The sequence below is a fragment of the Xenopus laevis genome, chromosome 9_10S (assembly GCF_017654675.1).
Source record: "Xenopus laevis strain J_2021 chromosome 9_10S, Xenopus_laevis_v10.1, whole genome shotgun sequence".
NCBI lineage: Eukaryota > Metazoa > Chordata > Amphibia > Anura > Pipidae > Xenopus > Xenopus laevis.
This window is the reverse complement of record NC_054388.1, coordinates 49,587,998-49,602,120: the sequence shown is the minus strand read 5'-3', so window position 1 is coordinate 49,602,120 and position 14,123 is coordinate 49,587,998. Positions and strand designations below refer to the sequence as shown.

The 14,123-nt window shown below is 41.9% G+C and overlaps 1 protein-coding gene across 3 annotated transcripts in view; it reads left to right on the top strand.

Annotated features, from left to right (window-relative positions):
* ptpn4.S (protein tyrosine phosphatase, non-receptor type 4 (megakaryocyte) S homeolog) overlaps positions 1-14,123 on the top strand; it is a 47,960-nt gene that overhangs the window by 22,484 nt on the left and 11,353 nt on the right. For all 3 annotated transcript variants that reach the window (XM_018237411.2, XM_041577731.1, NM_001091402.1), the window contains 7 exon segments: positions 171-259; positions 2,101-2,164; positions 2,949-3,121; positions 5,482-5,550; positions 8,258-8,392; positions 10,121-10,279; positions 13,385-13,544. In XM_018237411.2, the coding sequence (XP_018092900.1) occupies positions 171-259; positions 2,101-2,164; positions 2,949-3,121; positions 5,482-5,550; positions 8,258-8,392; positions 10,121-10,279; positions 13,385-13,544 (849 nt within the window).

The following is a 14,123-nucleotide window of genomic DNA, read 5'->3' as shown; positions in this document are numbered from 1 at the left end:
TAGTAGCTTAATAGTATTTGAAAGGCAGGAAGCAATTTAAATTGCATGCAAGAGAGACAGAGGCTAAACCGCACGGCAACATTAGTTGCCATATAACGTGTGGATAAATAGAAGATGTAGGGCTTTTGTGCATAATTTCTCATCTTAACGGCTTCCCCTTGTCATTGCAGGATCAAAGTTACAATGAAATCCTGATTGGTGTGATGTCTGGTGGAATATTGATATATAAAAACAGGGTACGCATTAACACCTTTCCATGGTAAGCACTCCCACCCTCAATTTGTACTTTATCTGAAGGGGTAAATGATCATGGTTATCAGTGTGTTCTGAGGGCACACAGGAAAGTGCCTAAATCAACCCATCCTGCTTTTTATATGCCTCCGTTACATCTGTCCCACATGGTTCCCAGCATTTTAAGGTTTCAGGCAGGCAGTACTGATGGATTCAGATGAGGTTTGTGTTGCACTTTGTCCTGGCTAAAAAAACTTGCCAAAAAATTAGCAATGTAAGCTGTGCCATGCAATATAGGCCTGTTTGTTTTTCTGCCCAAATCCTCCTTCTCAGGCCCCTGATAATAACATGGTGTATTTGTATATATATATACTATATAAGGGGCAGCAAAGAAGGGGTGCAATGCCCTTGGCAGCCTCACCCCCTTTAAATATTTGGAGTGGTCACTCTAGGGCAACTGTGCAAAATCTACATTAATAGAGAATGAATGAACAAAACCTTTTGCTTGGAATAAATAAACAATGAAGCATTAGGTGGGGGGAGGTCAGGCATGTCCTAGAGGGGTCTTGGCTCTGAAGAATTAGGTCAAGGGCCTCATCTGTGCCATGAAAGGGGATATGGATGGAATGGAGTGTGAAGCTACTCCTGCTTGTATCCTTAGGGCAGGGACACACGGTCAGATTTGTCCCCCGGCCTTCCTGCTGGCTAGAATGAAAATCACTAGTGGGATCGCAGTTGGAGCACTTCATTTTCCGAAATTGCCTCACGAGGTCTTTCTAGCCGACAGGAAGGCAGTTCGGGAAGATAAGTCTCCCAGAAGAAGAACAGATTTGTCACCGGGTGACTGATCTCCCCAAATCTGCCCGTGTGTTTCTGCCGTTATGGGGAAGGCAATGTTTATTAGCATTATGTTAAGCTGCAGTAGATGTACGCAAAGGATTGGACCACTAGCATGCCTTAATAGTTGTAAAAATGTATAGGTCCCAGCATGCTATCTTAGCACAAGACGTTTAAAGTTTAATTACCTAGATCACTGTTTTACAAGTTACTAGTGTTATCCTGCAGTCACAAGCTTACTATTCATTTGTATAGATGGTGGGTCAGGGCCAGTTCCCTTTTTGGTTCAGTTTTGCTGTAGACTTGGTTTATTGGGCAGGAAAGAAAGTTCAGGGATTTTGTACATTCAACTCCTTTATGAAAACCTTGATAATGTTGCTGACTCTGCCACTTGGCATGGGCCTTCTAACTCATCTACCCTTAACTGAGCTCAAGTGGCCCTAAGGTGATTTTACACAGGCATAAATCACACTCGCATCATTTGAACACAAACAATTTAGACCAGGGGTGTCCAAAAGGTAGATGGGGATCTACCAGTAGACCTTTAGCTGGTGATCAGTAGATCTCAAGACACTGTCAACAAACAGCTTGTCTAAACCACCCTCCTGTTTCATGCTTTTATTCAGTTATTTATTGTTCAGGTTACATAAGAAGTAGTTGTTTGTAAAAAATAACAATATACATTTTCTCATAAATTAATATTTAAGCAATGTTTCCATGCAACAGAATGCTAACAAAGTTTTATGGATGTTGATCATAACGTGACATTAGTAAAGTATGGACCATCCTGATTTAGACCCTGCTACCAATATGCCTTGGTCCTGCCTGGTCCCGTGGTCTGCCAAAAACTCCATCCACTTTCAACCATGTTACACTTTTTGGATATTGAGAAAACACATAAGATATAATAAGTAACTGCATTGGATTTTCTATACATGCATCCAGATATATTGTGCATGGCTCTGGGGGTTCTCGTGGGAGATTGTGCATTCCTATCTCCTTTCTAATTTCAAATTTTCTCTTCTTTTTTAGGTTGAAGATTGTAAAAATTTCATTTAAGTGCAAGCAATTCTTTATTCAGCAACGCAAAGAGTTGGTGAGTATGGAGGGGGTGCAGGGGCATATTTAGCATACAAATATTATCATTCATTTCTACAGCATGTAAGCTTGGGCCTTACAATGAGTTACCACAAGTGCTACATAAGCTGTGCTTATAAGAGCTTGCAATCTAATGGATTTCCTTATAAATCATAATGGTGTTAGGTTTCTGCCTTTGTCATACACCACTATCTCTTATTAATGTTCAATAGCCCTGCAATACATTATGTATTTGGTACTGAGAGAAAAAATAGTGTCCCCCCATCCTCGGAGGAGCATGTGAAATCTATTTCTCTGTACAGCACAGATAGTACCTTTATATACAGGGATTGGCTCAGCCGCCCCCCCCCCCCCCCCCTTTGCTGCATCTCTCTGTTTACCTGGCTTATACACTTACTCCCATCCCCAAAATTTACAGTAACACACATGATGTGCTCTCAGAAATTGCTGCAAAGATGCACCAGAAACATTAATGATATTTATCTCTCTTTGCTTGGTAAGAGCCATTAATGCTTGTCCTGCAACTCTTGGTATCCATGTTGTGTTACAGCCATGCTGCACATGAAATTTTAAAGGGCAGTGCATCACATGAAATTGCCATTCCTATTGCCTTCAGAGAGAGTTAATTTTGGGGAGGTTGTGTCAAAATGCCCTCTTTATGTACTAACAGCATTTGAGGGTTCCCCACTCCCAGAATTTATTTGGAAGTTGTGAATAAAGGACAATTCTCTGCCTCCTGTGTTTCAAATTTCTCTTGATGATTCCATGTCCCCCTTTTCCAGCACGAATATAGGGAGACGGTACTTGGGTTCAATATGGTCAATTATCGCGCATGTAAGAACTTGTGGAAAGCTTGTGTGGAACATCATACCTTCTTCCGCCTCGACTCACCACTCCCCCTGCAAAAGAACTTCTTTGCACACTACTTTACGTTGGGTTCCAGGTTCCGATACTGGTACGTGTTTGGTTCCCAATTACTTGGACTGTATACATGTGCTCAGATACCCCACAGTCTGCACAGTAGTATACCCCACAGTTAGCATTAAAGGAATTAAATGTGCACTGCAGTTATCTCAAGTAGGCAATCCTTAGCTTTGATCCCAGAGGTAAATATGCTCAGTCTTAAGGGCTTTAGCACACGGGCAGATTCGGGGAGATTTAGTTGCCTGGCGACCAGGGGCGATTCTTGCTATAATGCCGCCTGAGGCGGCCTTCTTTCGCCGCCCCCTTCCCTCCTCCCGGCACTAACCTTTATAGCGCCGGAGAGGGCAGGGGCGGTCCGCGACGATTCGTGCAGAGAGCTCAATAGCGCTCTCTGCGCTAGAAGAGCCGAATTTCCGGTTTGAAAACCGGAAATTCGGCTCTTAGTTACCAGGAGCGGCATTTTTGCCGCCCCTGGAAACCAGGGGGGCGCTGCCGTCTGAGGCGAGTGTCTCAACTCGCCTCATTGGTGGAGCGCCCCTGCTGGCGACTAATCGCCTCTTCGGATTCTTCTCAAAATTTAAGTTTAACGTTCGTCTCTAGTGTTTCAGTCTGGCAGCTCAGTGAGCATTTTGAACTGTTACAATTGGATACATTTAGGTGATACATTTAGTTGATAGATTTCTCAGCAGCATCTGTGGAACATTTAGCAACTATTGTATAAATTCTAATAGCTTCATGTAAGAATTGATACAATTATTGGTCGTACTAAAGATCTTCCGTCCACTCTACTAACATGAATTGTCAGATATGCAGGAAAAACAAACAGAATTCTTTAGCTCTTTGATATGATCCAGCATTAAAGGAAGACTTGCCCTTTTACATCTCTTGTCTCTGTGCTGCCTCAGAGATCACCTGACCAGAAATACTACAACTCTAACTGTAACAGGAAGAAGTGTGGAAGCAAAAGACAAAACTGTGTCTGTTAATTGGCTCATGTGACCTAACAAGTATAGTTTATTTGGTATGTTTATGTGCACCGAGAATCCTACAATCCCAGGGGGCTGTCCTTATTTTTAAATGGCAGTTTTATATGTAGCATTACCCAATGGCACATACTACTAAAAAAGTATATTATTATGAAAATAGCTTATTTACATGAAGCAGGGTTTTACATATGAGCTGCTTTATACAATATATTTTTATAGAGACCTACATTGTTTGAGGGGTATAGCTTTCCTTTAACAGCGATGTTCGGGCACCTTCAAAGGTGCATGATCAAAATTTTCAGTTCTGGCTGATTGACAAGACGACCGATATTCAAGGCTTTTTACAGATATAAGTCACCTTGTCTTCCACCATACATGCACCCATTATCGTACTAAATATCTTTCGAATGATAATATTGGTACCTCTATGGTCACCTTAATGTATGTGAACCCCAGATCTTTTATCTCAACAGCCAGTTTTTTTTGTACATTTTGTTCTTTTTCAGTTGGAATAATAAAGAGCAGGGGTCCCCAACCTTTTTTTTTTTTAACCAGTGAGCCACATTTAAATGTGAAAACGGTAGGGGAGTGACAGAAGCATGAAAAATGTCCCAGTGGATGCCAAATAGGGATGGTAATTGGCTATTTGGTAGCCCATATGTGGACTGGTAGGCTACAGGAGGTTCTGTTTGGCAGCACACCTGGTTTTATGTAACTAAAACTTGCCTCCAAGCCAGGAATTCAAAAATAAGCACCTGCTTTGAGGCCACTGGGAGCAAATATATACATGGTTGCTGACCAACATGTTGCTCATGAGCCACTGGGTTGGGGATCACTGATAAAAGGGGCCAAGAGAATGGGCAGTAAGCGGCTCTATATTTAGCTTCAGGCTGGAGACTCCCTGGGCCCTGTGACCATTAGTCATCTGCGCTGTGATGGGCCCATTCCCTTTCCATGGCTGCCGCCTTCTGTCCATTCATAACTCCATCTAATATTTCACACTTAGCTGACAGGCCCGAGTGTGTTGGCAAACGCTCCATTTCTAAAAATTGTCTAAGGCGGATCTTGGCTCCCAATCTTAGTGTGGGATTCAGCTGGATCATGCACAGGCTTGGTACTTAGAAAGCAGACTATTTTCTGAGTCTGTCTTAACCCCTCCATCTCCACACAGGGTTCCAAAAGTAGCAGACGGCAGCCCACCCCTCCATTAAAGGACGGGTAACATCAAGAAATAACCTGCCATCCATTCAACCTCAGGTGCATTGTTTCAAACTGAGCCTTTTATAATTTTTATAACTTGGCCAGAAGAGCCCTGCAAAGTGTGGATAAAGATATATTAAAATGTAAACTTTTTTGTGAGCTTGTTGCATAGATAATAAAAAAAGGCTTTCCATTTTTATTACAGTGGCAGGACAGAAGTCCAGTCTGTGCAATATGGGAAGGAGAAGGCCAATAAAGACCGTGTGTTTGCCAGGTACATACATAGCTGATTGCACCATTAGGGAAAGAATTGCACATGATGGGTTATAATGTCTCTGTGTTTGGGAAGATGACAGACTGCTGGTTTTATTTCTTTCCGTCTTCTCTATTAATGTTCTATAAAAAGGATCACAGCACTACAACCCGGTACTTATGGTTAAACAAATGGCAGTCTGTACGAGATCTTTAGTTGCCCATGTCACAGAACACTATGTAATGCAATACAACATGTGGGCAGGCTGGGTAATTGCTGCTTGGCACTCTGGTTTATACACACAGCATGTTACACAAACAGTCCCTGGCACATGGTATTAGTCAGTCGGCATGTGACATTAACGAAAGATGTTTTGCTGATATCACCAAGCAGAACTCACGCTATGGGTAACTGATCTTAATCCTGCAAATTTAAACATTTTGTTTGGTGGGGTGGAACTATTGTGAATAAAATAATTATTATAATAGGAAGTATAGTAGTGCAGATCATGAGATATACAAGAGTCGGGTCTGCACTGATGTTGTGGGACTCACAATTTCCTTGCTGGATAAATCTCAGGGCACCATATATTTGTGATGTTGCTGTCAGATGGTGTCACACAGACCTTTTTTGTTTTACAAACACATCCGTCTGTCAGTGCACACAGGCAAGATGCTTAAAGAGATACTAACACCAGAAATTATACATCTATCATAATATTGCCTTTGAAAGCTACTTATAACTTTGCCATAAACTTTTGCGCAATGCTTTTAAATTACCATTAAATTGCCATATTTCTGCAGCAGGAGTCCGTTAGCATTTGAAACTCTAACTGACAGGCTGAGATGGGACAGTCAGGTTGGCAAAACAGTCAGGTTTAGAAACTTCAACTAACAATTACAAAAACACACCTCTCCGCAAAAAATCATCAACGTGACCTATAGGTAACTTTTAATGTACATTCATATTTTAAAATGTAGTTTTTTAGTGTCAGTATCACTTTAACTGTGAAGGTTCTGATATTTTGCTACAGCTTGGTTCTAAGGGTAGAACTACACAAACGTTTTTGGCGCGATCCGCTGCGCAAAAACGCATGGTCAAATCGCATGCAACGAAAATAAGGTAAGTGAATGCATTGTCGGATGGTGTCGCAGCGACTTCATCCGACATTTCTATCTCTTACCTTATTTCTGTCAAATCCAATTTGACACCGGCATTTTGTCGCAGGGCGTCAGATCACGCCGAAAACGTTTGTGTAGTTCTACCTTAACTCTCTGAATGTTCTAATGCTCTGATTGGCTACAGGTTGTTCTAGTAAATTTCATGTGAAGGTACTGATGCTTTGATTGGCTACAGATTGGTTCTAATCCTTTGAATGTTCTAATCTTACAAATTGGTTTAGTAAAGATTCTAGTGCTCTGATTGGCTACAGGCCAGATTTCTGGCTGAACATTTAATGCTCTTATTCTCTGTACTTTCTGCCCAATGCATCAAATTAAAGCAATTTTATGTACATTTTCACACACCAGTGAATCAGACCTATTTCAAGCTCTAATGTATTACTCCTACGCATGAAAGGTTCTTTCCATGCACACAATCTATATGACAAAGCACTAGAACAACTATAGGAGCACATTAATGAGTGCAACCACATAAGGCCCATGAGGCATAGCATTGCTGCAGAAAGATTGATGTACTAATGAGTGCTGCTTCACAGGCCCTCTGAGACACCTCAAATTGCTACACACATAGGGATTTGCTAAGGAGTGCTGACCCATAGGACCAGAATTATAGATAGGTTATAGCTTAACCAGATAGGTTAAGGCAGGGGTGTTCAAAAGGTAGATTGGTATCTACCAGTAGACCTTTAGCTGGTGATCAGTAACTCTGAAGACACTGTCGCCAAACAGCTTGTCTAAATCACCCTACTATTTCATTCTTTTCATTCAGATATTTATTATGTTAAGTATACATAAGAAATATAACAATATACATTTACTCAAAAATCAATATTTAAGCAATATTTTCCATGGAACAGAATGCTAACAATGTTTTATGGATGTTGATCATAACGTAACATCATCCCTTAAAGTAGACTTTGCATTAGTGAAGTATGGGCACTCCTGGACTTCTTGGTGTATAATTTGTATCCAACCGATATCCCCAGAAACCACATATATTAATTGATTATACATCTCTCCTTCTGAAACTGTAAATAACCCAATCTGTTATTTAGATCAAGTTGTTAAAGTCCATTTAGCTTAATTTAAGTTAAACTGGAATAGCAGCTCTAAGCATGAATGTCAGTGCTCTGAACTCTCAGTGGCGACAGCTGCAACCTTTCTGGGAGGAGAAAGTTTCCCTCTGGCTCTGAAAGGATTCACCAGTGAACTTGCCGCTCTGCTGACTCTCTGACCTTGATGGGTGCTATGCATAACAGAGAAATTAATAAATATTTCGTTACATTATTTGAAACGTGAGCAAAACCTTGGGCTTTGTTTTATCTCTCAGTCCTGAGCCCTTACAATAGGGCATTAGTTATTGTAAGAAGAAAGTGGGATTACAAAAGCCATATAGAATGTTTGAAAGCAGAGCAATCTCGTGTGTACGTCTGCTCTGCTACCTGTCATTGTGGTTGGAATGCTTCGAGATGTCTGTAGATCTGCTGCTCAGCTACTAGTATTTGTTGCATTGCAGAGATTCATCAGTCTTTACTTTTTCCCTCTAGGTCCCCAAGCAAACCATTAACCAGGAAGCTGGTCAGTGAGATGGACTGGGAGATTGTGAGCAGAAATTCTCTGTCTAACAGTAGACTGGAGACCCAGAGCCTGCCCTCTCGTTCCCCCCCAGGGACACCAAATCAGTAAGAAATATGACAGTTATGTGTCCATGCCACATAGACTGCTCCTAAAGTGTTGGTCAAAACAGAGGAGCGTTCCTTTATTTGGTTTACAGTAGTAAATATATATTTTGCTCATGTTCCGCCAAAGTAATCCATCATTTCCCAGAAATACATACACAGGGAAATATACTGAAATATTTATATCTATTGCAAGGCCCATGACGCATTATATTTTTTTCTGCCAGTGGAAAATTACCAGAATGTGTCCATGATACCTGCTCCGAACACTAGCAGTGATAGGCAGAAGTGAATCAAACATTGGGGTTACAGTCACCCCAAATCCCACCCTAACTGACCTTCGGACTGGGTCCCTTAGCTCATAACTAGGTCACAGAGCTATAGAAACATCTGGGTAACAGTCACTCTGTTATATTTCCAGGGGTACCCTAGCCACTAATCAGCACTCACCCCAAATAACTTTAGGGCTGCCCCCCCTCCTCTTAGCTCATACCAAGGTTACAGATCTACAGAAACATTGGGGTATTGGCCACCCTGCTATAATTCCAGGGCTACTGAAGTACTGTAAATATGCAATCATCTTGTATAGCCCCACTAGGGCTGCCCAAACTGGTGATTGGGGAGCCAGCCTGAAGGTGTGATTTTGAGAGGGCAATCATTTGCTAGATACTTCCAAAGGAAAGGTTTATAAGGTCACTTATTTGCAGACTTTGTGGCCCAATTAATGGGTAAAGGGGTCCTTGAACAAATGTTGGACCACAAACCCAAAGAGTCACTGCACTGAAAAAGAGAGGAAGGGTGGCTATTTTAAAGGAACAGTTCAGTGTAAAAATAAAAACAGGGTAAATAGATAGTATGTGCAAAATAAAAAATGTTTCTAATATAGTTAGTTAGGCACAAATGTAATGTATAAAGGCTGGAGTGCCTGGATGTTTCACATAACAGAACACAACACAACTTCCTGCTTTTCAGCTCTCTAACGCTAAAGCTCCCCATAGACGGGACGATTCTTCTTGCCGAACAACCGATTTTAGGGAAGACCAATCCTTCGAAATTATCGTGCGGTTAGTGGGATTCGAACGATCGTGCATCTTACGATTTTTCAGCCGACATCTGTCAGGAAATTGATCGGGCAGGTCCAAAAATCTTTGTCGGTCCCAGTGCTATCTATCTATGTTTGCAGGGCCAAGCGGGCAGCTAACCTTTGTTTTCCTGGCAAATTGGTCTTTATAGTTGATGGTCAATTCGTACAATCGTACGATCGTTCTGAGAAGATCGTGGTCTCACGATCAGGATCTGATCTTTTAAAAATCTCAACATATATGGCCAGCTTAAGTCATTCAGTGACTTGAAGGGGGGCCAAATGGGACATAACTGTTCAGTGAGTTTACAATTGATACTTAGAATGCAGCTCAGATTCAAAAGCAACAGTTATGGCCCATGTGCCCCCCTCAAGTCACTGATTGGTTACTGCCTGGTAACAGTGGAAACCAAGAGAGCTGCAAAGCAAGAAGTAGTGTTCTGGCTATTTTGTTACACATAAAGTCACTCCAGCCTTTATACATTACAATTTTGGCTGATTAACTATATTAGATTTTTTTTTTATTTTGCACAGCATATCTATTTACCCAGTTGTTATTTTTATACTGAACAATTCCTTTAAAGGGAGGTGGGAACATTTGGCTCTAGAGTTGAACATTTTGTCTTACTATTTTTTGTCATTTTATGTAGTCGGAATTTCACGTTCATTCAGGAACAAAGTCGCATGCGCCCCTCTTCAGTGGGACACCTAGTTGACCGTATGATTCACACCTCACCCAGGGAGGTTTTCACTAACCATCAATCCTCATCCTCCACCCAAGCCAACAGCATCGTCCTGGACTCACCACCGTAAGCCTTTTCTGTCTTTCTTCAGCGCTGTGCCTTTAAAGGGTTTCACAGACTGCTGAGCACACTGCCTTGATTTTATGGGTTGCACAGAGCACTCTCATGAGACCCCTCAGTTTAGGGTAGAATTAAGCCTGTGACTGTTAAATCTATTACCCTTCACCCCACTCTGTACTTTGGGGACTTGGCTAAAAATGAACTCTGTTGGTGTTTGGCCCTGTGCACTGACGCTTCTCTTTATAGTGGAACTTGCTGAGTACTTAAATAAGAGCCATGGGATACTTGGGCTGTTGTTTTCAAATTCTGTTTTGCCATTTACTTGTATTGAATGAACTCTGTTGCACTTGCATGTACATGTGGGTTTCATAATGTCACACTAGCTGTTTGTTTAAAGGGCTGATGTAAATCTTCCTCATAAAGGGCTGATAGGACTCAAACATACTTTATTTTCATCTGAAGCTTATATCCATTTACTATAGTTGTCAGTGAGAAATATGCATGACGTGACAGGGTACAGAGACCTGCATCTATGTGCATAATGCGATACACTGTGGACAAAGTGCAAAAATGACTGATTGCAGCCTTTTTTGTTTTTTTAAACACACTTAGAACACCAATTGGGGCATTGTAAATCAGCCCTATAGGGTTGTAAAATCACCAGAGCTCTGACTACTGGACATATTATATTATTGCTACCCTGAACTGTTGAGGTTAAACAACAAAATGTGCAGCTGGCCATTTGTAGTACAGGTATGGGACCTGTTATCCCGAATGCTTGGGACCTGGGGTTTTTCCGGATAACGGATCTTTCTGTAATTTGGATCTTCATACCGTAAGTCTACTAGAAAATAATATAAACATTAAATAAAATTGGTTGGTTTTGCTTCCTATAAGGATTAATTATATCTGTGGATCAAGTGCAATGTACTGTTTTATTATTTCAGAGAAAAAGGAAATCATTTTTATAAAATTAGATTATTTGGATAAAATGGAGTTTATGCCAACTTCCTGCACCATGTGCTACAATCCAGCCTCGTCTTGGGCCCTCGTTTAGTCACAGGGTCTGTTCTGTTCTAATTCAGTTATTTAATGAAAATTCAGGGCCTCTGAAAAATCTTTTTGCACCAAACCAGAAACCATAGTGTAAGATCAGTCCTTTATATTTTGGATTACTTACTTTGGGGTGGGGAACTCCTGATTAGGTTAATTCCCCTCTCATGGATCTGGGTCGGACTGGGGGGCCTGGGTCCCACAGGAACTACTGTCCAGGGCCCACCACCGACCCCCCTACTGTGATGCCCCGAGTGTGCACACATGAAGGAACTCCTGGGTGTTTGGTGCCAAGCACATGCGCAGATGACTCTGCACAGCGCCTAAAAAAACCCTTTTTTCTGTAGATTGGGAGAGTAGTCTGGCCCAGCGGGGGCCCATCGGGTTTTTTCCCGGTGTCCTGCCGGGCCAGTCCGACACTGTCATGGATGCAACTTTAGGGTAATAGCACAAAGGTGTTCTTTAAGGTTCTATGTCCATTTTCATGCTGCTAAGCACTGATATGAGAGGGTTGTTCTATGATGCACATCTAAGGGCAGAGACACACGGCAGATTCGGGGAGATTAGTCTTCTGGAGACAAATCTCCTCTTCTTTGGGGCGACTAATCTCCCGAACTGCCTTCCCTTGCCTTCCCGCTGGTTAGAATAAAATCAACGGTGGGATGGCTCGGAGGGCTTTGTTTTCTGAAGTTGGAAATTTGCCGCCGGGCGACTAATCTCCCCAAATCGCCCATTTGTCTCTGCCCTAAAGGTGCATCCATGAGAGGTAATTTAACCTAATCAAGAGTTCCCCACCCACCAGAGTAAGTAAATACAAAGGACTATATGATGCCATTTAAGTTTATAGGGCAGTGTTTTGGGTGAATTAATCCTATGTCTGGGCAACTAAAGGAGGTATCACTTGAAGTGCCCTTAAGAGCTTGTGAGCCATTACCTGCCTCACTCAGACCTTAAAGATATTGCATTTATTTTAATCTGCAGTAGCCCTCGGGACCCATTGGGGAGCCAGAGCAAGTTTTAAGTAAAAGTGGCCATACACTATAAGATCCGCTCGTTTGGCGACATCGCCAAACGAGCAGATCTTTTCCCCGATATGTCACTAAGGCAGGGCTATATCGGGGGTAATCTGAACGTTCAGCCCTACATACAAGGGCAGATTAGCTGTCAAATTGGTCTAAACGATCGATATCGGCAGCATAATCTGCCTGTGTATGGCCACCTTAAAGCTTTGTTGCCTGGGACATTGATCACCAAACATAAAGGGGAACATTCAGCTAAATCAAATGACTGATCGTTATATTGTGTTTGCATGTGGGTTTTTTCCTTTAATTAGTGAGGTCGTTAGTATGCTCATTGCTTTACAGGGTTTCAAAGCAGCCTCATTACAGAAAGGAATATATGTCCTGCACACACGCCAGGTCTCTAGGCCAAATAGAGAAATGGGACAAAGGGCGACTGTCTAGTCTCTGCACACAGAAATGTATTATCATGTTAATTGGCCAAGGCGAGGGGGCCGGGCCGCTTTGCCTGCAAAGTTAAGCTACTCGGGGCCAGTGTGTGCAAGGGGAAATTGCCAGCTTGCTGAGCAAACATAAAGCGCTGATGTTCTGAGGTGACATCCCCTGCGTGCTTCCACCATACATTATGCAGAGGTTATGCTAGCGCCAGGACTTTGTACTGTATGTACCGGTGCTTGGAAACCTTCTCCGAATCAGCGGGTGCAGCCCCAAAACTCTCAGCTTGAACCACTTTTTGTGCTTCACTTGTTTACCTTACTGTTTGGAGTCCCAGTAAACAAAGTTGATACCATTAATTACACCAACCAGTGCTGCATGTCTTATTGGCTCTTTAATTATTAATGGGTTTCTATATAATAAGGTGAGCCTTGTTTTCTCTGAGGAGGAACAGTATGGCAGCTCCTCCTGCCTGTGGAGATAAACACAAATATGTAGATGGATTTACTGGGTGGAATAATGCGTGACAGTAATCATATAACAGTAAGGTGAATCAGGGTTCATGTGTCTAATCATTGACAGTACCGTATATTGTTCTATACAGGGCCCAGGATATTACTATGGATACTCCTCCCCCGGCACTGCCACCCAAGCAGTCCAAGAAGAACAGTATGAACCAGATTCACCTGTCTCACTCCCAGCAGGACCTGGACAACCACATCGATGAACCATTCGAAGCTCCTTGTTCTCCAGAGAAATCTACGGTGAGCTGGGTTTATCCAGTCAGGGCGCACGTCTGATATTGTCTTGACTATTAAAGGAAACCTGTACCCCCAAAATGAATACTTAAGCAACAGATTAAAATTGAGTGACATATTAAAGAATCTTACCAAACTGGTATATATATATATATTTAAGTAAATGTTGCCCTTTTACATCTCTTGCCTTGAACCACCATTTCATGATAATCTCTGTGCTGCCTCAGAGATCACCTGACCAGAAATACTACAACTCTAACTGTAACAGGAAGAAGTGTGGAAGCAAAAGACACAACTCTGTCTGTTAATTGGCTCATGTGACCTAACGTGTGGTTTGTTTGGGTTGTTTGTGTGCAACGTGAATCATATGATCCCCGGGGGCAGCACTTATTTTTTAAAATGGCAGTTTTCTATTTATGATTAATTGCACATACTACTAAAAAAGTATATAATTATGAAAATGGATTATTTACTTGAAGCCGGTTTTTACCTATGAGCTGTTTTATGCAGTATATTTTTATAGAGCCCTACATTGTTTGAGGGGTATTGTTTTCCTTTAAGGGGTGGTGATTGAATATGAATAAC